General features: G+C 43.9%; 1 protein-coding gene across 4 annotated transcripts in view; it reads right to left on the reverse strand.

The window, feature by feature from the left end:
• The window catches only part of Spire1 (spire type actin nucleation factor 1), a 145,618-nt gene that overhangs the window by 62,669 nt on the left and 57,678 nt on the right, over nucleotides 1-25,271 (reverse strand). For all 4 annotated transcript variants that reach the window (XM_047526255.1, XM_047526256.1, XM_047526254.1 and 1 more), the window contains exons 3-4: nucleotides 13,083-13,316; nucleotides 4,459-4,584 (exon numbers count right to left, since the gene is read on the reverse strand). In XM_047526255.1, the coding sequence (XP_047382211.1) occupies nucleotides 4,459-4,584; nucleotides 13,083-13,316 (360 nt within the window). The remainder of the gene's footprint in view (nucleotides 1-4,458; nucleotides 4,585-13,082; nucleotides 13,317-25,271) is intronic.

Below are 25,271 nucleotides of genomic sequence, written 5' to 3' on the forward strand. Positions count from 1 at the left end.
AAAAAAAATCAAAAAAATATATAGATGATGACACATAATGGGGGTGGGAGGGGGCAAGAATGGAGGAAGGAGGGACTGTATAAGAGGGAAAAGAGGGGTGGGAGGGGTGGGGGGAGGAAAAAAATAACAGAATGAATCAAACCTCATTACCCTATGTGAATGTATGATTACACAAATGGTATTGTTACTCCATGTACAAACAGAAACAACATGTATCGCATTTGTTTACAATAAGAATAAATTTTTTAAAAAATCAATTGGCATTTATAATACTTTTTTAAAAAATAAATTATGCCTTAGAGTTTAGTTTTCACTTGGCCAAACGGATGCAGTTTTCTTAGTACGTGCTTCAAGACTTCAGGGCATCTTGTGAGATGGGATGGAGTACCAGATCTGTTTTGTGGAATCATCCTGTGCACCCAAAAAAGTCATGGTACCCCTACCTTTGTTATGAAGGATGGAGCCAAACCAGAAGACTCCAGAATCCTTTCTTGAACTTACACCTGTTTATAGTTGAGCTGGCTTACTGAGACCATACCCTTTTCAGCCACATCCGGGTCCTGTTTGTTTCCCTCTTTGTAAAATACACTCCAGCGTCATCAAGACAATTATCCAGCTGGCTTCCTGCGCCAACAGTGTTGAAGACTATTCTACATTTACTATGTTGCCTTGTGAATATTTACTTTGTCATCTCCCCAGTGAGACTCTGAGCATCTCCGGTACAGAAGCAGGATCCCTTCCCTTCCCTTTGCATCCCAGCTGATCAGGACACAGTGAGTCCCCAAAATGACTGTTTGCTGCTGATACAGTAGAGCATGTAATCAAACCATTGTAAGTGAATATATTTGTGGGAGAAATTTGTCTTGTTTTTAAAATTAATCTAGTCACAATATAAGATGAGGAAAGAAAAAGTTCTGAAAACACTCTTTCCCAGCTTCCCCCCTCCCCACAAAAAATGTTGGCAGCCTATTTGTAGAATCTATGCTGTTCTGTTTCCCACCATAAATGTTCTTCAACTGCCAAAAAAATAAAAAAATTAAAAAAAAAATATATATATATATATAATATTTTATTAGTAGCATGAATTCAGCATTCTTAAGAAAAGGTTAAAACCACTGAACTAACATCAATGAAAATTTTCTATCACTTTTGAGACTGCCTTATACATTACAAAAGAAAACCTACTTGTTTTTTATTTAATATTTCTGTCATTTCTTTTTTTCCTAAATCATGTGCTTTATGTCCTAAGACAGCCTATCCGACCCTATAAGACTTCATTCCTGAAGCCTTAGTGCTGACAGGCAGTCTGTGCAGCATCAACTCTGTAACTAAGTGGCTCAGCAGGCTCGTGCCCCACAGCTTGCCTTGTCAGACTCGAGTGCAAGCCTGCAGCATGGTGAGAGCACTGGAAGGCCTCACCTACAGCCCGTAGGGTTCCCGGGTCCACTAGGACCACGGGATCAAGATGTTTCAAATGTGCTTTCAAAACTGACTCCTCTCCACCAGGAGAAATCCTTAAGGTTGTCGGAAGACACAGAAACATACAAATGGTTTCAGCTAAGCCAGTATATTTCTAGAGGGTTTCTTAAGTGCCCCATGTGGCATGATGACCTCAAACACAAAGCAGCATCTGGTCCAGATGGGACTAAAGGATGTAAGCAAACGGCCACCACTGAGCCTGAGAAGTGAGAGGACACAGGGAGGCAGGGCAGCAGAGGGAGTTGTGAGTAGTGAGGATGCCACACAGAAGGCGCAAGAGGGCAGTGTGACAGGAGCGGAACACACATGGGGAGCCCAACATGCAGGGGCCACCCACACGCGACAGCATGGCACCCTCTGACAGCTCAGGATTCCGGTCGGACAGTGGGCACACCAGGAAGGCAGAGCTGCAAAGGAGCTGCGAGCAGGTGAAGCACACTGGAGGCCTCGAACACAATGAGCTTGAACTGTCCCCTACAGTGGACGGGAGACATGTCAACCAGGAAAGCAAGTCTCCGGGGTCAGAGCAGAGTGTCATGACAACCAGCCAAAGAATCAAGCAGCTGCTCCTCCAATGGGGCAGGTGAGAGGCCAGGCAGGAAGTGCTGGCTGCCCCGTCCTATTACTTCCCTGCAGATGGCACTGAGGCAGGTCAAGGGTCGCACAGGCAGGGGAAGTCATCTCACTGCTGAGGTGCACTGGACAAAAGGCTCTTGAGGGGCCTGTAGGAGGGCAGAGGAAGGGGCCAGGAAAGGAAGTGTGGAGTCAGAGAGGAGGACACTGCCATGAGCCTCTGCCCATATAGTCTCTGATTCCCTGGCACTGGCTGCCACCAAGGTGGGGGGCAGGGGGGAGCGGGCTGCCCACAAGCCTGCCAGGTCGCACCTGTCACCTGCTGTGCTGGGCCACAGGGACACACAGAACACACAGGATTTGGGCCTGGAGCAGGACTCCTCAGTTACTCTGTGATCTATAAAAACCAGCCACCAACAAAGAGGAAGATGAACTTAATGGAGAGGATTTCAGTGATGAGGGCCATCTCCTAGGAGGCTGGTGTCATATGGAGGTAAGACAGCAGACCTGAACTGGAAAGTGATTGAGCCCAGTCCAAAGGAAGTGGAGCCGGAAAGGCTGATAAAAATGGAAGATGGGAGATAATTGAGGAGATGGAAGACCTGTGTGGGCAGCAGTGGGCCAGGGCCGGGACCAGGGCCAGGACTCCGACATGGGACAAACACAGGTTTTACGAGGAGAAAGGTATGTTTAGGTGCAGAGTCCTGCAGCAGAGGGTGGCAGGACAGTGCTATGTTTCTCCCTTACCAATGAAATCCCTCCAGAGGATGCCGACCACCAGAAGAGCCTGAGCAGATGGGCAAGACTGAGAGGGAGATCAGCACAGGATCCAGAGCAGGAGGGTGGGGAAGCAGGGTGGAAGGAGCAGCCCCAGGACCGGCTGGTCCTGCAGGCCAGGCACTCAGCAATGCTGCTCCAACTGCGAGTTTTCTAATCTAAGTAGATTTTGATTGTGCTTAAACCTCTTTCTGAGAATGTGTTTGCATATCTGAAAGAGCCAAGTTCTAATCAAGAGCCAAGAAAAGACTTTAAAAGCTCACAGGACGACAGTGGTAAAAATACTTAACACTCTTCCTTGTGCTCAGAAACAGCCTGTAAGAACGTCTGTGCTGGAGATGTTAGTAGCCATCCAATTTGCCACACGAACTCTGCAGCACTGTACTCATATCTGAAAACTAAAGCTCTGGGGAGAGCGACCTCAGCCTCAACCAACCAGCAAGGTGAGGACGGCCTGAATCCTAACCTTGCTACTACTTGAGACAACTGAGCTGAGGGTGTTTTCCCAGGTTCACTTGAAGCTGTATGGGATCCTGTTTCCTCTGATCCTGTCCAAGCTGAGCGTGACACGTATGATGATCCTCCAAACAATGTACAGTTCACCTTTTTCCACCCTGGTGATGGCTTTCCTCTGGGGTCCAATTTTATAAACTTAAAAAAAAAAAAAAAAAAAAAAAAAAAAAGGCATAGCTTCTCACTGGCCTATAAGAAAGAAAGAAAGAAAGCAAGCAAGAAAGAAAACCCAGACTGTAAGCAGCGTCCTGCCTAGAGCATATAAGAAGCCTGGAGCTCTCCATCACAGGTACCTGACGGATTCAGGTAGGGGCAGCTTATGGAGGAGGATGTGGCTGAGACACACTCACCTCCTTTTTACCAGGGCCATGTCTTACTTGGCAACTAGGTTAGTTTTCCCTTCTTTGCTTCTGTATTCAACACGTGTCCCTCCCCACACTGTGCATAGTGAATCCTGGCCTAGTGCCTCAGGTGAATTCTGTACTTCAGGCACTGAAATAACGCTTCTGTTCCCTATAATGATCCTGGATGCTGTGCCGTTTTATAAAAGATCTCACTGAATCTTCACAACCATCTAATACAAAAGATGTGATTCACATTCTAAATAAAGTAGAATGATTCTCTTTGGACTTAACAATATTTTAAACTCACAGACATTAATAAACAATTAAAAAAAAAAACAAAGTAAGATTTTAGGTTATCCAAATATTAATTCCAACTTTTCCACTAAATCTTTCATCAAATCCAACCAGAAGTGAGGGTCACATCCTTTCAGAGTCCTTGTCCTCTCCAGGTTTCAGAGTGGACGAAAGTAAAGAGTGGAAGAACAGGTGAAGGGCAGGTACCGGGAAGCTGGAGAAGCCAGCCTGGCATCTCTATTCCCCACCAGGAAGGAAGCTTTACAAAAACCTGTTTCATGAAAGTAAAGTGGATTCACGCTGTTCACAGGTAAAGAGAAGAGATTCCGTCATGCCTACGTTGCTTCTTTCCTAAACAATCTTCAGTATTCACCAGAAAGCAGGATGGTGACAGACACTTAGGTAACATTTAGGAGACAGCGTTGGGACCACAGGCTGGTCTCCCACAATGTCTGCGAGCCCAAGCAGTAGCACTCACCTCCTTTGCACTCTTGATTTTGGTCAGAAACGTGTGGAGTTCCATGGTTTCTGCGAACAGCGCGCGGCATACTGCCTGGTAATGATTCGGTGCCTCCGACTCGGCCGGGAGATGGGCGGCACACAGCTGCGGAAGAGAACAGTGGGGCTGCAGTCAGGGCTCTGGGACTTAGAAACTGCCGCACCTGGCAGTCGCTCTCCTGCACACAGCAAGGCGACCCTCCTTGTGAGGGAAAGGACCCAGTAACAACCGACGCCCCACGGCACGCACAGGCATACATCAAAGTTCAGCTGGGACCACAAAGGGAATTACCATTTACTGATAAAACACAAGTATCTGAACAGCTGCTGTTTAATGTCATCACGCCAGGTCCTGAATCCGAAGGGCCACACATGCAGCATATTATCATTTACTATTCCATGTGACCTCACTTGTCCCCTTTTTGTGGTAAGAGAAGCTGACAGCGAGAGAAGTTCCCCAGGGAGAAGAGGAATCCAATCACAATGCTACCTGGCTCTGAGGTCCAGGCTCATTCTAGTACATGCTGACCTTCACATGTAGTAAAAAGAATGTCAGAGAAGCTAGTGGACCCAGAGGAGAGGGTGCTGGGGAGCGGAGAAGAGGGCAGCACGAGGCCATTCATGCTGCCTGTTCTGCTATCCTGGACGTTATAGAGCCCATGACCCCCAGAGGTCACCTATGGGCAAAATACACCATTTAATGCTACACAGAGCGATTCAGAAAAACCATATACCATTCACTTTATTTGTTTTTAAATCTTTCAATGGTGCATTGTAATTACACATAATAGTGGGATTCATCACACATGCACCATTTATTTTATTAGATTGCAAAGTTATCTCCCAGGAGTCCGATGCACTGGAATAACCATCTTTCTATAATAATTATATATCCTTATACAACAGCCATGTTTTAAAGTATTCCATTTCATTAAAGAGCTATAAGAGGGCTGGGGATATAGCTCAGTTGGTAGAGTGCTTGCCTTGCAAGCACAAGGCCCTGAGTTCAATCTCCAGCACCGCAAAAAAAAAAAAAAAGCTGTAAGAGCCAGGTATGGTGGTGCACACCTATAATTCCTGTGACTCAGGAGGCTGGGGCAAGGCAGACCATGAGTTCGAGGTCAGAATCAACAACTTAGCAAGACCCTATCTCAAAAACTGAAAAGGGCTAGAGATGTAACTCAGTGGTGAAGTGTCCCTGGGTTAAACACATGAATAGCTCTAAGTTTTCCCTTAATAAATTTGACATTAATTCAATTACTAAAATGAACATGTCATTACATTTTAATAATTGCTATCAACTGAAGAGGCTGGAAATGGAAATGCCAGGGGCAGGAGGAACGGAGGGACTGGGTTCTTAGGTGGCTGGTTTTTTTCATTTTGTGGTGCTGGGTGGAACCAGGGTCGGATGCATCCCCTCTTGGTGAGAAGCACTCAGTGGGGAAGAACTTTGGATCAGGACTTCCTGCAGAGCCACAATAACTACGACAGTGCACGGCCAAAGCCTGGACCACTGAGCCCCATTAGAAAGGCCAGAGCAGATGCGTGCCCACTAGTGTACAGCCAGCACCCAGCTCTGCGGCAGGCAGGGCAGTGGGGAAACTGTCCCCACACTTTTAATAGTGCAAGGTCCTGAAAATCATGCAATGACTCCTGCTCACACCACACTCAACAGTCGATCTGTAAACCATAAATTCTACTAATCGTCATGAAGAAAGTAAGAGCGTGGTGGACATCACGCAGCTGGCTGGGAGCTGTGGCTCACTGACCGCTCAGCACCAGACCCTGCCAGCCTGGGAAAAGATCAAGGTTCAAACACCAAGTACAGTTTCTATAGAGCACAGGCCACTTTCCACCAGGCAAAGTCAACGAACTGGTCAATGTGATTTTAACCCTGGACATCTGGAAAGACCTGTTTCATGTCCTGGAATGATCAAATTTGTAATTGTTTCACACAAACCTAAAAGAGCACGTGTTCGCCACGGTGCCTGGGGGCACGTTCTATGATGTCAGTCTGTTCTTCCAACAGTCACACACCCTGCCTTTGATGGATGCTGTGAGAGGTACAATGCCTCCCTCAAGGACCATGGAACTGTCCATTTCTCCATTTAATTCTATCAATTTTAATTTTATTTAAGTGAATATGTTGTCAATGCTACTGTTCCTTGGCTGTTATTAGGTGCACACAAATTTAGAATTGCTATTTCTTAGTAAATTGAATTTCTATCACTAAGTGTACTTTTTCATCTGCAGTAATGCATTTTAAGTCCAGTCCATCTGAAAAGAATACCTATAATAGCTTCCTTTTGGTTAGAATGTTGTATCTTTTTTTGTTCTTTTACTTTCAAGTTTTCTTTGTCCTTGTATTTATGAATATTTCTGCTGTAAGCAACATATGGCTGTATTTTGTATACTTAGAGCAGTCTAAAAATATTCGTCTTTTAACTCGAGTGTTTTAGGCGAGTACAATCCATAGAAACAGTGTGAACCACATATGTAACGTAACATTACCTAGTGACTGTACAAAGAGTACAAAGAAACACTGGAACTGACCTTGAGAATATATTTTAGCTAACCTGACAAAATACATATTGTACAATACTTCAAGTTGCAGTCCATGTAAGAATTCTGAAGGAGACACTTCACGTTACTTTTAGGTGTTCTGCACGTGGTCTCAGGTAGTGGAGGCAGCTGTGGCTGCTGACAACGTCCTGAGCAGAGCAGTGCCCACCTGCTCAGGTGTTAGGACACCATCCTCCCCGTGTTTCACTCGTCTAATAGCTCTTCATTCCTTTATCATTCTTCCCTTCTTTCACATTATCAAAATTATTTTATTAACTCTTTCCCTCCCTACCAGCTTAGAATTTATAAATTCTTTTACTTTCTTTTACTGGCTTCCTTAGAGATTAGCTCTGTTCTTCATCAAAATCTAATATATCAGTGCTCGAACCCTGCTACAATTTGGACTGTCCCCCAAGGCCTGTGTGTTGAAGACTAGGTGCCAGCTACACTCTCAGGAGGTGGTGGGATCTCTAAGAGCAGGGTCCAATGGGAGGTCTGGCCACCGGGGACATGCTGCCGAAGGGGGTGGTGGGACTAGCTACTTTCTTGTCCTCTTTCTCAGTTCCTGGCCACAAGGTGATCAGTTGGCTCCACCACAATCTCCTCGCCACAAAGTACTACCTCAATGAAGATCCAAAAGCAACAGGCCAACTGGCCACAGACTAAGACCTTCAGAACTGAGTCAAAATAAGCCTTTTCTCTTGGTACATCAGCTTCTCTCACGTATTTATTACAGAATGGGAAGGCTGACTAACACAATCCTCCTGCCACATGACTCTAGGACCTGACAATACTAACCCCATTTACTTTTCCACTTGTGCTAATGTTGGATATTTTAACTCTCATGTAATTCTAAATCACATAAGACATTATTATTGTCTTTATGAAGTTAGTATTCCTTTTGATTTATTTTCATGTTTATTTTTTTCTTTTCTTTAATTCTCTCTCCATCTCCGAGCTTCCACCTGGCATGATCTTTGTTTGACAAGCTCTCTCTTTGTCAGAAGAGATATTTCATCTTTATTGCTGACAGTTATTTCACTGAGTAATTCTAGATTGTGTTTTGGAACTCTGAAGATGGTTCTCCCTTCTGTCTTCTATTTCCATCCTTTCTGCTAAGCTGTCTGGTACATTTCATTGATGTTCCTTTGAACATTATCCTTGGCTGATTTTAGATGTGTTTTTTTTTTGGGGGGGGGGGTTTTAGGAGTTTTATTTTAATGAAATCAGATGCACTTTTCTTTCTATCTACCTTGCTTATGGTTGTTAGGTTCTCATGAATGTACAACACATTGTTGGAAAATAATATGTCCTCAAACACCAGTGTCAGTCTTTCTCTTCTTTGCTGTCCTTTAAGACTTTGATTATAAGCACAACCTTTGTGTCTGACCTCTATTCTGCATTTTTTATTCATTTTGTGTCTTGTGTTTTGCTGAGTATCTACTAATGACCACAGTTTCTACAATACTCATTTTCTTTTCAGCTATGTCTAGTCTGCTAGTGAACCAATCCATTCAACTTTTATTTCAGTTACTGTGTTTTGGGGTTTTTTTTTTTTTTTTTTTTTTTTTTTTTTTGGCTCTCACAAATTTCCATTTGGTTCTGTTAAAATCTTTTCCAGTTTTCTGGTTCTTAAAACCCTGAACATCATTTAAGGTCTCATAATTCCATTATCTGAATTCCTTGTATAGAACTGTTATTAATATACTGGAATCAAAACTGATTTTTTGGAAAATTTCGTCAACAAACATAGGACTTTGTTAGACATTTTCAACAGAACTTGAAAGTACCAGCAAACTCCATCTAGACTGATGTGATGAGAAAAAAGCCTGCTTACGTGCCATCGTTTTGAAACCTTCTCACTTCGTTGTTTTGGCAAATAAAATATATCTGCATCATAAACAATGTACCTGCTAGGAGAAAAACCTTTATTTGATACATTTGAGACATTGTTAGTAACTTGGAAATTCTATTTATTAACAATTGAAACTTTTTTTCTAATTAGTGATAAAATAGCACACAATAAGAGACCATAAAGTCTTCCTGAAAACCATGGCACAATTAAGAACACAGAACCAGGAAGGCTGGAGAAATCTCTCTGTGGAGCCACTCCAGGGAGCAGTGCGCACTGCCCAGCAAGCCAGCCTGTGTGAGCAGAGATCATAACTCACTAGAGACAAGCTCCACCAAACAGTCTGACATCCCCTGAATGAGCTCCGCAAGCACAGGCTAAAGTAACAGATGTGTCCAGTTTCAGCTGTTTCTACAACATGAGCATTTTGAAAAAGACAAACTCTGCAATGGACAAATCTAGTTTGGTATTTATAAAATTAAATACATAAAGCCCACTTCTAATCCTACTTCACTATTCTTAAATTCTTCCCCTTTTAAAATAGCAGGCAGGCCAGGCACAGTGGTGCACGCCTGTAATCCCAGCAGCCTGGAAAGCTGAGGCAGGAGGATCACAAGTTCAAAACCGGCCTCAGCAAATTAGTGAGGCCCAAGCAAATCAGCAAGATCCTGTGTCTAAATAAAATATTAAAAGGGATATGAATGTGGCTCAGTGGTTAGGCACCATTGTGTTCAATCCCTGTACAAAAAAAAGGCAGGCAAATTGCAACAGTATATACCAAACCAAAGAACCTGTCACCTTTTTTTATTATAAACATGGCCCATTATTTATAATTTAGGGATGCCAGATATTGTTCAGAAGAATGAATTAGCACTGAAAACAACTTATAAAACCATTCATGGGCAACAACTTATCTAAAATTCTACATATTTTATTTATTGTACAAATGCTAAATAATAAGAGGGAGTTTCTGAAACCAGATGATTCACTCTCGGTCTCAACATCATTGACATACGACTTCGAAATACCAGAGTTTCTTTTATTCTTTATCTAATATGTGCAAATGATGTGGTTTTCCCCTATGTATTAAAACTAAAGCTTCCTATACGGTCACATAACCCATGTGACTTTAATGTTGCAGCCTACACGGTACCCCACCTAGCTGCTGAGCCACGTGCTAACTCGTGCCTCTCCACAGGGGTGTCCAGAGCGAGGGCCGAGTCAGGAAGCCACACCACCCATGTGTGGTCTTACATGCCCCCTCCAGGCAAGTGCCAGTGCAGCACACACACTTCCCATGTTTTCAGGTATAGACCCTGGAGATTTTTCCACCACGTATAAAGAGATATTCCTGAACCCTTTTATGGCTTCCCAGTATTCCACCGACTGGTTGTACCATAGCTGAACTAGGCCCCTATTAATGGACAATCAAGTTTTTTCTAGACTTTTACTTCTGTATTATAAGCAGTGAACCACTTTGAACTTTTTCACATACTGTCGAATTATTTTTATTAGGAATATGTAAACTTACACTGCTGCTGTAAATTACAAGGTGAAACAATTTACCACACTCAAATTTCAACAAAATAAATTCTTGTTTGCAAAAGGTAGTGCTCTGTGTTCCTGACTGTCAGGATGCAGCAGGAGAAAAGATCCACCTGGCTGAGTTCAGTGCCCCTCGGTGCTCTCAGAGCACCCCACTCCACGCAGGGGCCACCCCTTCCCTCTGTGTGGAGAAAGTACCCCGTCTAGAAACTCCTCCTCCACACCAGACGGAACACATTTATCACAACTGCTCTGGTAGAAAGAAGAGTGTCCTGAAGAGAAAAGCCTCTGAGGGCCAGCCCTGCCCAACACGCCTGCCCCACGTTTACCTGGCTGCTATTTGCTTACCTTACCTGTCCCAGAATGTGGTCAGCTCCGAGAGCAGGAGCCAGAACTTTCTCATAATGGGGACCCAAGTGCCTGCTGCATTTCCCAGACAAAGAAGCACACTGAAGGCTTGCTGACTATTTGAAAGACAAAGGTTTACGTTCCTCTCACGGGAGAACTCTGCTCACATGCTACTCTCCGAGTAGACTTCAGGCGTTTCTCACACACGCCTTCTGGTCCCACACCACCCAGGCCTTCAGGCCCATCTGCTGTCCCAGGCCTCGTCTCTGCTTCCTTCCCTGTGCAGAATGCCCCACCACCATCACCTCTGTCCACCCGACCTCCACAGCTCCCCTTCCTCCTAATGCTGACAGAATGTATATTCAGGGATTTATTTATATACATCAAAATAATGGGGCCATCATTTCTTAATACTTTTAGAGGGCTGATGCTCATGTTTCTCAAGAAACAAAATGCAAAGTATTTTAAATGTCATATTTAAATTTAAAGAAGCACATACTTCAGTCCTGACATAAATTTGTGCCTGCAATTTATTTTGTGCCTGCAATTTCAAAGGCAAAGAGCCCTGGAAAGAGTCAGAAAAAAAACTTATGTATGAGCACTTGTGCTTCTGATTCCGCAGACAACCCAAGAATCTGAGAGGCCTATCGCTTGTGTGTATTCTGTTTCTATTACCATTAAGAGCCATCCGGGTAGAGACTGTATATCTGTTACACACTACAGAGGTCCTGCTCACTAAGAACTGAAAACTAGTTGTCTCCAAGATGCTAATCGCACTATTATTTGCATTTCCACTTCCAACAATAAGAATGCAGTCTTATTTCTTCAGTTAACTCTTGATTTCTCTCCTAAGTGAAAGAATCAATTACTTATTGAGGTTTTTAACCCACCAGCCAAACCACAAAATCATGTCTTTCTTCAGTCATAAGTAATGGCTTCTATGATATTTAAAAGTTCAGTTTACTTGTCTAATGTCTCAGCAATAATTTTTCCTCTCATTTAGCTAAAAGGAATACTCAGAACATATTATTACAGATATGGAAAATTTTATGTGCCAGTATTAATTAGTGTAGAAATCAAGAAATAAGAGGTGAGGGTACCAGAGTCTTAAGCAAGAGTGCTAAGAATGGAAGCGGCAGGTTTACAGATATCCTGCAATACATGAGGGACTCTTCTTCATAAGCACTCTTACCAATTTATTTTTCATAGACCATAGTAATAAGTTAGGGCAAACATAGTTGCTCAAATTTAAAAATAAAAGGTGTGCATTCATGTTATTAAGTATTCAAGAACTTGAAATAAGAATTTTAGGACTTCACTAATCTCTGGTTCTTATCTTTGGAACCTGCAGTGCAAGGGAACAACCGGGCCACTACATCACTGCACCACCAGGGCCAGGGTCACTGCACTGTCAAGCTGGCCCTGGCGTGATTCCTTCCTAGTCCTCCAGCACACCACCAAGACCGCCAGTCTGCTTGAGCTGGTGGGAGTAGTTTTGCTTCTTGATGTAAACCTTTCACTCTTTGCTTTTTTACCACCATTTCATCATTGGTCTTTTGTAAAATGAGCAGGTTCGTTTTGCTCTGCGCGCCTTTAAGTATGTCTGGTCTGCAGGTGTGTCTATATGCACTGTTCTTTTTAAAAAAGGGTTTCATGGGCTATGGGTATAGCTCAGTTGGTAGAGTGCTTGCCTTGCAAGTACAAGGTCCTGGGCTCAATTCCCAGTACAGCCAAAAAAAAAAAGAAAGAAAGAAAAAGCAAAAAAGGGTTTCATTTGTGATTAGCATGAGTGAGTGTACATACTAACAGGGTCAGTGTGACACACCAACACACATACACAGCCTGAGCTGACAGAACCCACACTCCCTCCTCACCCAGAGCGGTCACTGTCCCAGGCTCAGGCTGGCTTGTCCCCTTCCACATGAGGAAGCTAGAGTTGCTCATCTCTCTGTGTTTGGCTTCACTGAACATGATTTCCTCTTGTTTGTATTTTTTTTTTAAATAGACCTTAACATCTAGAAAATATAAAATGAATACCACGTGTGAAATTTTAATCTGTATGTATGTGAGGACCGTTTACTTATCGAGGACACTGACCTAAAGTGAGAAGTACCAAGCACTTTTTATTTCCTAGTTTGAGACAGAGCCTTGCTGAGTTGCCAGGCTGGCCTGGAACTAGAGTTCCTCTGGCCTCAGCCTCCCAGGTGGCTGGGATTACAGGTATGCAGCATTAGACTGAAAGCTGAAAATAATCACCCAGAGAAACAGGCACGATGCTGCTCTGAGCTGCTGCTCACCTTCATGACGTCTCGGTAAGAGCGGACCGCGGAGACTGTCCTCCTCTCCTCCTCCTCCTCCTCCAGGCCCTCGTCCGCAGCCTCGTAGCCCTCGTCCTTGCTGCCATCAGCTTCCACTGTGTTGGCCATCCGATCGATGAGCTGCTCTAGCGGGGGGCTCAGCTCCCGCTCCTCATTCTCCTTCAAACCATAGTCCAGTGCTTTATAGATTATAATTCCCAACGACTCGATAACCTGGGAGCACGAAAGAAGGAGGTTAGGAGGCGATGGACCGGCTCCACAGGACCAACTGTGAAGCATAAACGTGCAGCACAACACTTCAGCTGGGTGTGATGCCACGCCATTCCAGACACGTGAAAGCAGATTTCAGGAGTCTTGCCTACACGTACTACAAAGCAACTCAGATGGCCATCCTTGCTTCCCTCGAACCAATCCATAATACGCCCACAACCATTTTTATATTTTCTTGGATTTACAAAACGTTAAGATCAACATTCTCTTTTCATTTAAGCTACTGGTTTCACGAGGTTGATTCTCAACATCTCCCCAAAACATTTTTGAGAAAAGAAGGAATTATTAAGGAACATATCCTTTCAGAACTCTAAGGCAACATTTAAAGGTTTCACAGACACCCCAAGCTGAGAGGCCTATAATTCAGCTCTGAGTAGCGAATAACTTAACCCTTACTGAGTTACATTCAATTCCTGGGAAAGGTATAAGTCCCACACAGTACAAACATGAAAGACTTCAAGTCCTGAGGTCGCAGAGTTTCCAGACGACCCGCCGCCTCCACCTCCCACACCAGTACCAAGGAACACGAACTTCATCCACCAACACCGAACACGTCGCTGCTGAGTAGCCTTCTCACAACCACACTGGACACTGGCCAGCACAGGAACTCTATTCCTCAACACTGCCTTCCCATTCTGCTCAGAAAAACACCATAGAGCTGGACACAGTGGCACACCACTATAATCCCAGTGACTCAGGAGGCTGAGGCAAGAGGATCTGAGTTTAAGGCCAGACTCAGCAACTTAGCAAAACCCCGTCTCAAAATATAAAAAGAGACAGGGATGTGGCTCAGTAGTTAAGTGTCCCTGGGTTCAACTCCAACCAATCAGTCCATCCACCAATTAATCAGTCAATATTTTTTGTTGAAAATACATAGTCTGATTAGTTTTTATGGTCTGACCTGAAACTCTAGTCACTATTTCAAAAAAAATGGATCTGAACAATGGGTCTTCAGGTTCCAAGACTGCTCTGGTGGGCTCTCCTGGCAGCCTCCCTGGCCTCTCCCCCAGGGTGGGAGCCCTCTTCCTGCTTCTCTGGCGTGGGCTACACACAGCACTCACAGGGCTTACCATTCTTCCCTGGGTTACAGACTCTACGTCACACTGTCGTCTCCTCAACACCTGCACACGAAGAAGTAATGAGCACACAGTGCTGACGTTTGTCTCCTGGCTAGCCCTGCACCAGGGCTCAAGTTCCACTCGGAGCTCTCTGGTTCTGTTCACCATGGAATATACACCTACAGCGTCTGGCTCACTGCGATGTCAAATAATATCTCATAATTAAGTAAAAACATTAATTTATAAAAGAAACACATCCACTTCTTAGACGTAAAGTGAAAAATCTTTTCAAAAAGTTATGGAATTTGTACTTAAATCTGAGTTACTAAGAAAAGTTATTTTGGCTACATTTGAATACAGGTGGTTTCCACTTACTTTACAGTGAATTTTGGTTCTTGTTAAAATGTCAAAATAGAATAAATATACTAATGTTTCCAAGGCTATCTACACAACCATCAAATTCCACCATCTCTTATCTGAAATCTTTAAAGGCACCTGAGAGTTAAGAATTTTCAGATTTTTAGAAAGGTTTATCACACACAGTCTCTATCTCATGTACTTCTCCCAGTGGGATCTGGGACAGCACTCTGTAATCGAGACCTTAATATTGGGCTGGGAATGTGGCTCAGTGGTACAGCACCTGCCTAGCGTGTGTGAGGAACCAGGTTCCATTCTCAGCATCACATAAAAATGAATAAATAAAGGTACTTTGTCCATCTACACATAAAAAAAATTTTTTAAAGACCTTAATATTACTGCAATGAAATGATGACCACTTACAGTGAATAGAAAAAGAAAGAACATTTACGTAGTTTCATACTGGTTAGGTTTTGCCGTCAAACAAGTTAGATGCCAAACTTAGGAAAAGACTTGATTTTGAGAGCTGTTAAAATCCCAGCAACAAGGACCACGCAATGGTAGTGCCATCAAGCAACAGCAGGGAGGAATCCTGAGTGAATCAGGTTGAATATAACAGCATCCAAGTGAAGCATCCTGGAAGAATGGAATTCAGTTTGTTCCGTCTGGCAGTGAAGAAGCAAGAGGAAAAGAAGGATGAAGGCCCAACCTCCAGATCTGCCCAGCCTCCAGGCCTCCTGTACCTCCCACCATTAAAATGTCACACACCATCGACCTATTTAGCATTCTAATGAAGCACAAATCTTGTCCATTAATAATGTTTTTAAATTCATAAAATATGAGATTGTGAACAAAACTACACTAACATACAGCTATTAAAATTAGAGTGCAGCAATACAATACAAGCCTCTTCAGATATACACTAAATAACATGACCATTGGTTTTAGAGCAGTGATGAGTGTATCTGAGATATCTGCAAAACTGAAAAAAAAAAAAAAAAAAAAAAAAAAAACATGATCTCTGTTAGTAACAAAGTTCCACAATGCTAATATTACAGTGGCTTATCATGCAGACTCACAACTTAAAAAAATGCCTTTCACTCAGAGGGTAACAAAGTAACCACTGCTTTCCCACTCAACCTGGCACACAAACCTGAAGGGTGAGAATCCCACCCTATATTTATTGCAGAAAATGTCTTTCTGAGCTCTAGGCATACAGTGTTCACCTGTAAACTTATGTAAAAATCAAATTCAACAATGTACAAAAAGAATCCCATGCCACGGTGAAGTGGGATTTATCCAAGGTATGCAAGAAATATAACTAACTTTATTCATCATTAACATGATTTGTCTGCACAGACAGTCTAAAAGAATCCACAAAAAAATTCCTAGCAATTATAGTAACATTGCAGGATACAAGGTACAAAATATACAAAAGTAAACTGCCTTTCTATATATGTCAGCAATGAACAAGTGGAATTTGAAATAAAAAATATAATACTATTTACATTAGCACCCCCTCCAAGAATGACATGCTTAGATATAAATCTACCAAAATACATACAATATCTATGTGAGGAAACTACAAAACTCTGGTGAGTGAAATTAAAGAACCAAAACAGAGAAACATTCCATGTTCATGGACAGGAAAACTCAATATTATCAAAATGTCAGTTCTTCCCAACTTGATTTATATATTCAATGCAATCCCACTTGTGATTTCAGTCAGTATTTTTCAGATATCAAAAACTTTTTTTTTTCCTGGTGCTGGGTTCAAACCCAGGGCCTTAAACATGTCAGGCAAGTTCACCACCACCCTCAACCACTGAGCCACATTGCAGCCTCATCAGCAAGCATTCCAAGTTTATATGCAGAGGCAATGACCCAGAACGGTCAACACAATTACTACTCTAACCACACACCACAGGGGTCTCCTGGAACCAGTGTCGGTCTGGAGCCCATGACCAGTAAGGTCTGATCACTTCCCTTTCCCCAGTGATTTGGAGAGTGTGACTGTGTCCCCGGAGGACTCATCTGTTGGAAGCTTGGTCCCCAGTGTTGTGAAGTGAGAAGTGGTGGAACCCCTAGATCCTAGGGGGCCGTGATGGGGTGTTTGGGGTATCACCCTTGGAAGCATCACACAGTTAATTGTGTGACGGTGAGTTGTTAAAAAGAACGAGCCACACCCCTCCACTCCATGGCTTCTGGTCTCACCACACGATCTCCCTTCCCACACACGCTCTTGCCACAGTGGTGCCACCTGCCATGAGGCTCTCACCAGAGCCGAGCAGAGCCTGGCCCCATGCTCATGGACCTCCAGAACTGAGAGCTAAATCAACTTATTTTCTTGATGAATTACCCAGGCTCAGATATTTTGTTATAGCAATGGAAAATAAATTAATATGCCCAGTAGAAGGTCAAGGTTCTCCAGGGAAGGATTAATGATACTAATTTTTGGCAGTGTGCTAGGATTCTTCCTCACAGGAACCCAACCTCCTTACTTTCCATGGGTTCTGGGTATGTTAACAGCTCAGGTGTGGGAATTGATGTGAGACTGCCACTACTTGTATGGTTCAGGTTAGGTTGTGTTTACTTCACCTAGGACTTTTCTACTTATACAGATGAAGTTCTTATTTCTATTTTCCTTGTAGGAACACCAGAGTCAACCCAACAAAGATAAAGGTCTGCAAGAGTCAGACCATTCTGAGGCTGACTGACCCTGCCATTCATCACAGAGGCCACACCCACCATGCCCGGGTGGCCCAGTGCCACCATGCAGCCCTGCCACCCTCCCTCCAGGTCATTCCCACAGCACTTGGGTTTCCAGTGCAGGGCCACGGATCCCACTGCAAGGTCTGGCACACACAGGGAGCGATCAGAGCTCCTGAAGGACGTGGGGAGCGGTCCTCCTCACAGAGCGACTCCACAGTCATAGTGGACGGTGTGTCTTCTGACCTGCAAGTGGACATGTGGGTCTCACATGACAAATCCACTCTAACGGTCTGATTTTTTGATCTCGCCACAGATCACCTTGGCTACTTGATTTCCCTGCATGGCCATCGCAAGCTGTGATGTGAGCTGTGGGTCCTCGTCCTGCCCTCTCCTCGGCGACCAGTGCTCCCTTTAGGCCCCTCTTCAGTGTCCTTCCTGCTTCTGCACAGCTTCCTCCTGCACTGCCACATCCCACTCCTGTGCATCTCCTCATCCCCTACTTAAAAAAAAGAAAAAGAAAAAAAAAAAAACCTCCTTTCTGAGGCCTCCAGGGCCCTGACGGACGTGGCATCAGGTCTCTCCCTCCCTTCCAGACGGGCCGAGCCCTGTGCCTGCTGCATCTCCATGACCTCGGCTGTGACCTTCTGTGATATTCCACCTGTTCCCTGAGTTGGGGCCCACTGTGTGCATGTCCTAACTCCCCAACAAGACTAAGCTCCTTGAAGGCAAAAGCCTTTTGAGATTCATCTCTACATATCCAAATTTTTTACAAATAGTAGGATTCATTAGTTAATGAATGAATGAATCAACCAAAATACAAATTCCTTCCACTCACACGTATGGTTTAAAGTTAGATGTGGAATTTACAGACACAGGGGCAAACACCTGCCACTCAACCTCTGTCACTCCAACAAACCACTACAGCTATGACCCTGCTGAACAGCTCTGGAACGTCCTGGAGGGATTCCCAGCCCAGGGATAAACGACTTCTGCTCCTGTTTAAGCATCCCAGACCTACTCACTGTCCTGAGGTAAACCTGAGCTGGGAGGGCCTTCTAGAACCAACCGACCTCTTTGAAACACAGGTGTCATGGCACCGGGCACCTTCAGACATACACACCATGGCGCTCGCCCTTCATGGGATGGAGGAACCTCTAACCTGTTCACTTCCTACACACACACACTCCCTTCATCACCAGGAAGCACCGAGAAAACGCGACGCCACAACAGCGTCAGATCCGAGATGTTCAGGACACAGCAGCCTCAAGGCAGCTGAAAGTCATTGTGCCTGTCTTATCACACTGGCACCATCTTGACTAATCACTTCAGCTTAGTGAAGGAACTTACAATCTGAAGACTGCCATCTAACATCATCGATCATCCCGACTTATGCACTCAGCCAATCAGGTACACATTCAGAGTATTCAGAAAATCCATCTAAATGGCACACTTCACAACACCAGGAACATTTTTCTCATGCTGACACTGATTACAATCTAACTTTTAAAAACTTCATTACATCTATCTGCATCTTGCTCACAAAAAATATTATAAAAGACTTAATACCTTCCTATGATCTCTGGATACTAATTTGCAATCTCACATCTAGTAAACTCTACCTTTAAAAAAGCACTCTCTCATGTGACTTGACCTAGCTAGTGTTCATCACACAGAATTTCTTGCGCTCATTAAGCAGACATTTACCAAGGAGCCAGGTATGGTGGTGCACACCTGTGATCCCAGATACTTGGAAGACTGAGACAGGAGAATGCAAGTTTGAAGCCAGCCCCAGCAGTTAGTGAGAGCCTGTCCTGAAATAAAAATAAAAATGGCTGGAGATGTGGATCAGTGGTAGTGTGCTTGCCCAGCATGTGTGAGTCTCTGGGTCCCAACACACACACACACACACAGGAAGGGTGTCATGGGACCATGCCTGGTAAGCAGGGATGTCCTGCTGAGACAATAAATTTTGAATGGAGAACTCAAAATTAGCCAGGGTCTTCATCAGGTAGAGCCTCCAAGTAGGGAGAGGGTCAATCTTATTTTTTAAAGGCGCAGTACTTGACAAAAGAACAGATAAATGATCAGCATAACAGAACAGAAAGCCCCTGAACAGAGCCACATACAGTCAACTGGCTGTGACCAAGGAACAGGGCAGTGCAATGGAGAAGGGACCAAGACAATTTCCCCAAATGGCACTGGGACAATCAGACACCGACATGCAAAAACAGGAATCCAGACACAAACATAAACCTTTTACAAAAATCAGAAAGGGATCATAGATCTAAATGTAAAATGTAAAACTGAAACACCTAGAAGCAGCCCAGGAAGAGATCCCAGGTGATCCTGGGTTTGGCAATGACTCTTTAGGTATAACACTAAAAGTAAGATCTGTAAAGAAAAAATCAAGTTGGACTTCATTAAAATTAAAAAATTCTGCCCTGTAAAAACACTTTTCAGAGGATGAAAGGACAAGCCACAAACTGGAAATAATATTTGCACACATACCCAATAAAGTACTACTCCCCAAAATATGTAACTCGATAAGAAAAGGCAGTTACAGAGTGGGCAAGCGGTGTGAACGGAAACCTGGTCAGAAGACAAGCAGGCGGCAGACAGGCATGAAAAGCAGCTCTGCCTCCATGGCGAGGCACCTGTGGCTAGGACCGTGGGAAGAGAGGCTGCACCCTCCTGCACGGCCCACCTGCACAGAGCAGCGCCAGAGGCCATGAGGACGGAGCCACACCAACTCACTCGCCAATGCTGGGATCTCAAAATGGGATGCGGTGAAAGACTGGCTGGCAGCTTCTGGAGGTACTAAACATACTCTTACCAAACGATCCAGAAATCATGCTCTTTGGTGTCCACTCAAGTATGCTGAGGCCTCTGTCCACACAGGAACCCAGACATGAATGTTTGCAGCAATGTTAACCATGACTGCCAAAACTTGGGAAACAACCAGCGTCCTTCAGGAGATGAAGGGACAGCAGAGGAGGTACATCCAGCAGGGGGCACTACTCCGAGACGCAAGACGGGCAAGGGCTGGGCGCAGTTCCACAGCAGACTGCGTCATCACATGCACAGAGGCCAGGCTGACCCCTAGCACCACAAAAACAAGAGAAGAAAAGAGAAAAAGGAGGAAAGGAGACAGAAACAGAAAATGAGCTATCAAGTCCTGAAAAGGTGTGGTGGAACTCTAAGTGCCTAAGTCAAAGAAGCCAACCTGAAAGCCACATCCTGTAATATTCAACGACAGGGCATTCTGGAAAAGCAGAGCTGAGACAGCAGTGTGGCGGCCAGGGATTCGGGGGGACAGAGGGATGAGGACTATAAAAGAGCCACAGGATGAAATCCCAAGACTCAGGGATCACAGACACCAGAGAGTACTGGAGAGGCAGGCTCAGCGCAGTACGGAGCTGGGCCAGAGGCCAGAGCACACCTGGAACCAGGTGAGAGAGGCAGAGGCCACTGGGGACCTCGGCCAGGGCCATCGCGTGTCAACAGATGGGGACGCGGCAGCCTAAGAGACTTCCCTGAGGGCGAGGAGACAGGGCAGAGGCAGGTGCTGTCCTGTGTAACTGCGGAGTTGCGTGTGTGCTGAAATGGTGACAGAAAGAAAACTCCAAGGGAAAAGACCAAGATGGTGGACTGACAGGGTCCGGGACTCACAGGACAGAGCGTTAGCTATGACTTGACTGTGGCAAATCAGATCCCCAAAAGGGTCAGTGATTTTTGTAAATAAAACAAGAAACAAAGAGCCTCTCCCTGAACTTCAGAGACGTGGCCCTGACTGAGGCCAGGCTGGAGCCGCCTGCGCTCTCCCATGCCCCTTGGCCTGGCTTTCGCTGACCAACAGGAAGGTGTACTTCTGCACACGCGTGGCAGTCGCTCCCCTCAGCTCCGCCTCCGGAGGCCTTCCTATGTCAGTGTACACGAGTCCATCGAGGTGTCATTCTGAGCCTTGGCAAACCTGGCCGCAGCCTTCTGGCTCCACCCAGCAAGGGGCTTCTGTCACTTCCACACCACTGTCCCTTCCTTTCCTTATCTGTGGTGCCCTCTGCCTAAAAGCCCTCCCACAGATTTCTGTCAGCCCTTAAGTCCCAGCTACCTCCTCCGTCTCCTCTCAGAGGTTCCCACTGACCAGGGCTGAGCTGCCAGGCTTGCCGCCTGCCCGTGCCCTATCTGACTCACCACAATCCATGTGACTATTCATCACACCACAAGCTGCAGAGGTCAGTTACTAAGATACCTAGAACACTATCTCCAATGTGAATGGCACATTCACCAAGAAAACACCAAAGCTATGCTGAAACCAAGTCTCAATAAAATTCAAGACTAAATTATTCAAGAATATGTTTGCTGGCAATGCAATAAAATCAGAAATCAGTTAACGATATCTATGACATTTCCAAAACTGAAAAATTTATAACACCTGTCTAAAGAAATCTCAAGCAGAATTAGAAAATATTTCATAATAATGAAAGCACAGGATATCAAGATTTGTGGAATGCAGTGAAAGCAGTGCTTAAGAAACGGACAGCGTCAGATGGGTGGACAGACTTCCTGAAAACACACTCATCAAAAGCTGAAGATACAAACAGCACTGAGAAATCAAAGACCTACGTAAACAGAAACACGTAAAATTCTGATTTAAAGTCAATGCAATCCCTATCGAAATCCTCGTCATTTTCAGAGAAATTGATTTAAAAATGTCTATGGAAATGCAAGTTACCTAGACTCACGATTTCAGTAAAGAACAAAGCTGGGTGACTAAGGTGACCCAGCTTCAAGACTCAGGACAAAGCTGCAGGAACCAACGCCGTGAAGCACTGACCCAGAACAAACGCACACAACCGTAAATCCATCAGGTGCTGAGCACGTCCATGATGAGCTGCCAAGGCAGGTGAACGAAAGAGGCCACCAGGTCAATAGACAGGCTGGACAACTGGGTCTCCGTCAGGAAAACAGACCCAGACCCCATGCCTCACATCACACACCAAGATTATTTTTAAACAGATCACGTATCAAAGATGTACTAAACTTTATAAAAATTTGAATGGCAAATATTTTTTATCAATTTTTAAGTATTTTCCATAGTCATGTTATTAGTGAGGTAGGCATAAAGAAAAAAATCTCTTAGAATTTATCAAAATTAAACCTGTGCTTCAGGGTTGGGGTTGTGGATCAGTGGTAGAGTGCTTGCCTAGCATATATGAGGCACTGGATTCCATCCTCAGCACCACATAAAAATAAATTTTAAAAGATCCATTGACAACTAAAAAATTATTTTTAAAAAAACTGCTTAACAGTGTGGAAATTCTTTAGAAAACTTGGAACAGACCCATCATTTGAACCAGCTATCCCACTCCTTGGCCTATACCCAAAGGACTTAAAATCAGCATACTACAGAGATACAGCCACATCAATGTTCAAAGCTGTTCAATTCACAATAGTTAGATTGTGGAACCAACCTAGATGTCCTTCAATTGATGAATGGATAAAGAAACTGTGAGATGTGTATATATATATATATATATATATATATATATATATATATATATACACACACACACACACACACATATATACATATATATATACATATACACATACACACACACAATGGAATATTACTCAGCTATAAAGAATAATAAAATTATGGCATTTGCAGGCAAATGGATGAAATTGGAGAACATCATGCTAAGTGAGATAAGCCAATCTCAAAAAACCAAAGGACAGATGATCTCATTGATAAGCGGATGATGACACATAATGGGGGGTGGGATGGAGGGGGCAAGAATGGAGGAAGGAGGGACTGTATAGAGGGAAAAAAGGGGTGGGAGGGGTGGGGGGGAAGGAAAAAATAACAATGAATCAAACACCATTACCCTATGTAAATGTAAGATTACGCAAATGGTATGCTGTTACTCCATGTACAAACAGAAACAAAATATATCCCTTTTGTTTACAATAAAAATAAATTTTAAAAAAACTGCTAAAAAAAAAAAAAAAAAAGTGAAAAGGCAAGTCACATACTAAACTAAAGTGACTCTCACATATATTCTGTGTGTGATACAGAGTTTAAATCCAGAATATATTTTTTTAAAAACTCAGAACTGCCAGGCACGGTAGCGCACACCTGGAATGCCAGCAACTAGGGAGGCTAAGCTCAGTGGTTGAGCACTCCTGGGTTTAATTCCTGAAAACAAAAACAAAAAAACTTAGAACTAAGATAAATAGTCTAATAAAAATGGGCCAAGGATTTAAACACAGACTTCCCCTAAAGAAGATACACGTATCATTTATGAGCATGTGGATAAGGGGTCTATGTCATCACTCACTAGCAAATGCACATTATGAGGTGATATTTTATGTCCTCTACATAAAGACAGAAATCACAAGTATTGGGAGAATGTGGAACACAAGAACCTTCAGATTTGCTGATGTGAATATAAAACAATACAAGTATATTAGCCAGGTGCACTAACTAAAGTCTGTAATCCCAGCAACTCAGGAGGCTGAGACAGGAGGATCCCAAGTTTGAGACCAGCCTCAGTAACTTAGCAGGGTCCTAAGCAACTCAGTAAGACCCTGTCTCAAAATAAAAATTAAAAAGGGCTACAGATGTGGCTCAGTGGTTAACCCCCCCTGTGTTCAATCACCAGTACCACTCCCCTGAAAATACAACTAAATTACAAAATATATGGCAATTTCATATAAACAAACACATTTACCCTATTACCCACTAATTACATTCCAAGTTATTTACCCAAGGAAAATGAAAATGTATGCCCACAAAAGGATCCATACATAAAAGCAGCTCACAGCAACCGTATTTTCAATGGCCCAATCTGTAAAACCCCAACAGTCAAACAACAGATGAAATGGATGAACAAACTGCAATAAACCAACAGACAGAAGAGCAGCAGCTGCCAGAACCGCACAGTACTAGGGCCCGCCGCAGCCATGGGCTCGGACACGGGAGCCCAGGCGCCTCAGAGGTCAGCCCTGCCCTGAACAGAGAGGGGTCCACACGGGAGTGCACTCAGCATGACAACTTTTACATGAACCTGGGCCGGGGGCAGGGGTGTCTGCAGAGGGACCTTCCCAGTGATGAAATGGCTGGAACCTTGGCTACACCAGTGTACAAAACTGTTAGAACTCGTTGACTTAAACATTTAAATCATTGGCATTTTATCATATTTAAGTGAGAATTCATGATCATTTTTTTAAAATAGCTGAACAAGTTATTTCCACTGTGCAGAGACTACCGAGTCAGTGGGTCTGAGATGCTTCTGCCTATCATCTAAGGTGTAACCTTGGGCCATTACTTCAGCTCAAGGGACACCCAGCCCGAGGGATTCCCATACGGCAGGACCGGTATGGTTAGAAAGAAGTGCAAAATTGCAACACTGAAAGATAACACCCCGGCTGCACGGGCTCAGTGGAATTTGTAAGCAGGTCTTGGAATAAACTGCACTTTAGCAAGAGTATAGAAAAATCACAGCAACAATCAGCTGCCTCTGAAAAACCTCATCGTCATCGTGGGAACTTGCCTGGCCTGCTCTGAAGAACATTCAATTTTGGAACTGGTTCTCCTTGAATTAAAAAAAAAAAAAAAAAATCAGGCCTTAAGGACTTTAAGGAGGAGGGGGAAAAAAAAACTCAACATCAAAGGCCACTGAATCTGAACAAGACTAAAAACAAGATAGGAATTTTCCACCAAGAGGGAGAAATGTACACACACTACTGATGAGGAATGAGGCCTATT

Source organism: Sciurus carolinensis, chromosome 15 (assembly GCF_902686445.1).
Source record: "Sciurus carolinensis chromosome 15, mSciCar1.2, whole genome shotgun sequence".
Lineage (NCBI taxonomy): Eukaryota > Metazoa > Chordata > Mammalia > Rodentia > Sciuridae > Sciurus > Sciurus carolinensis.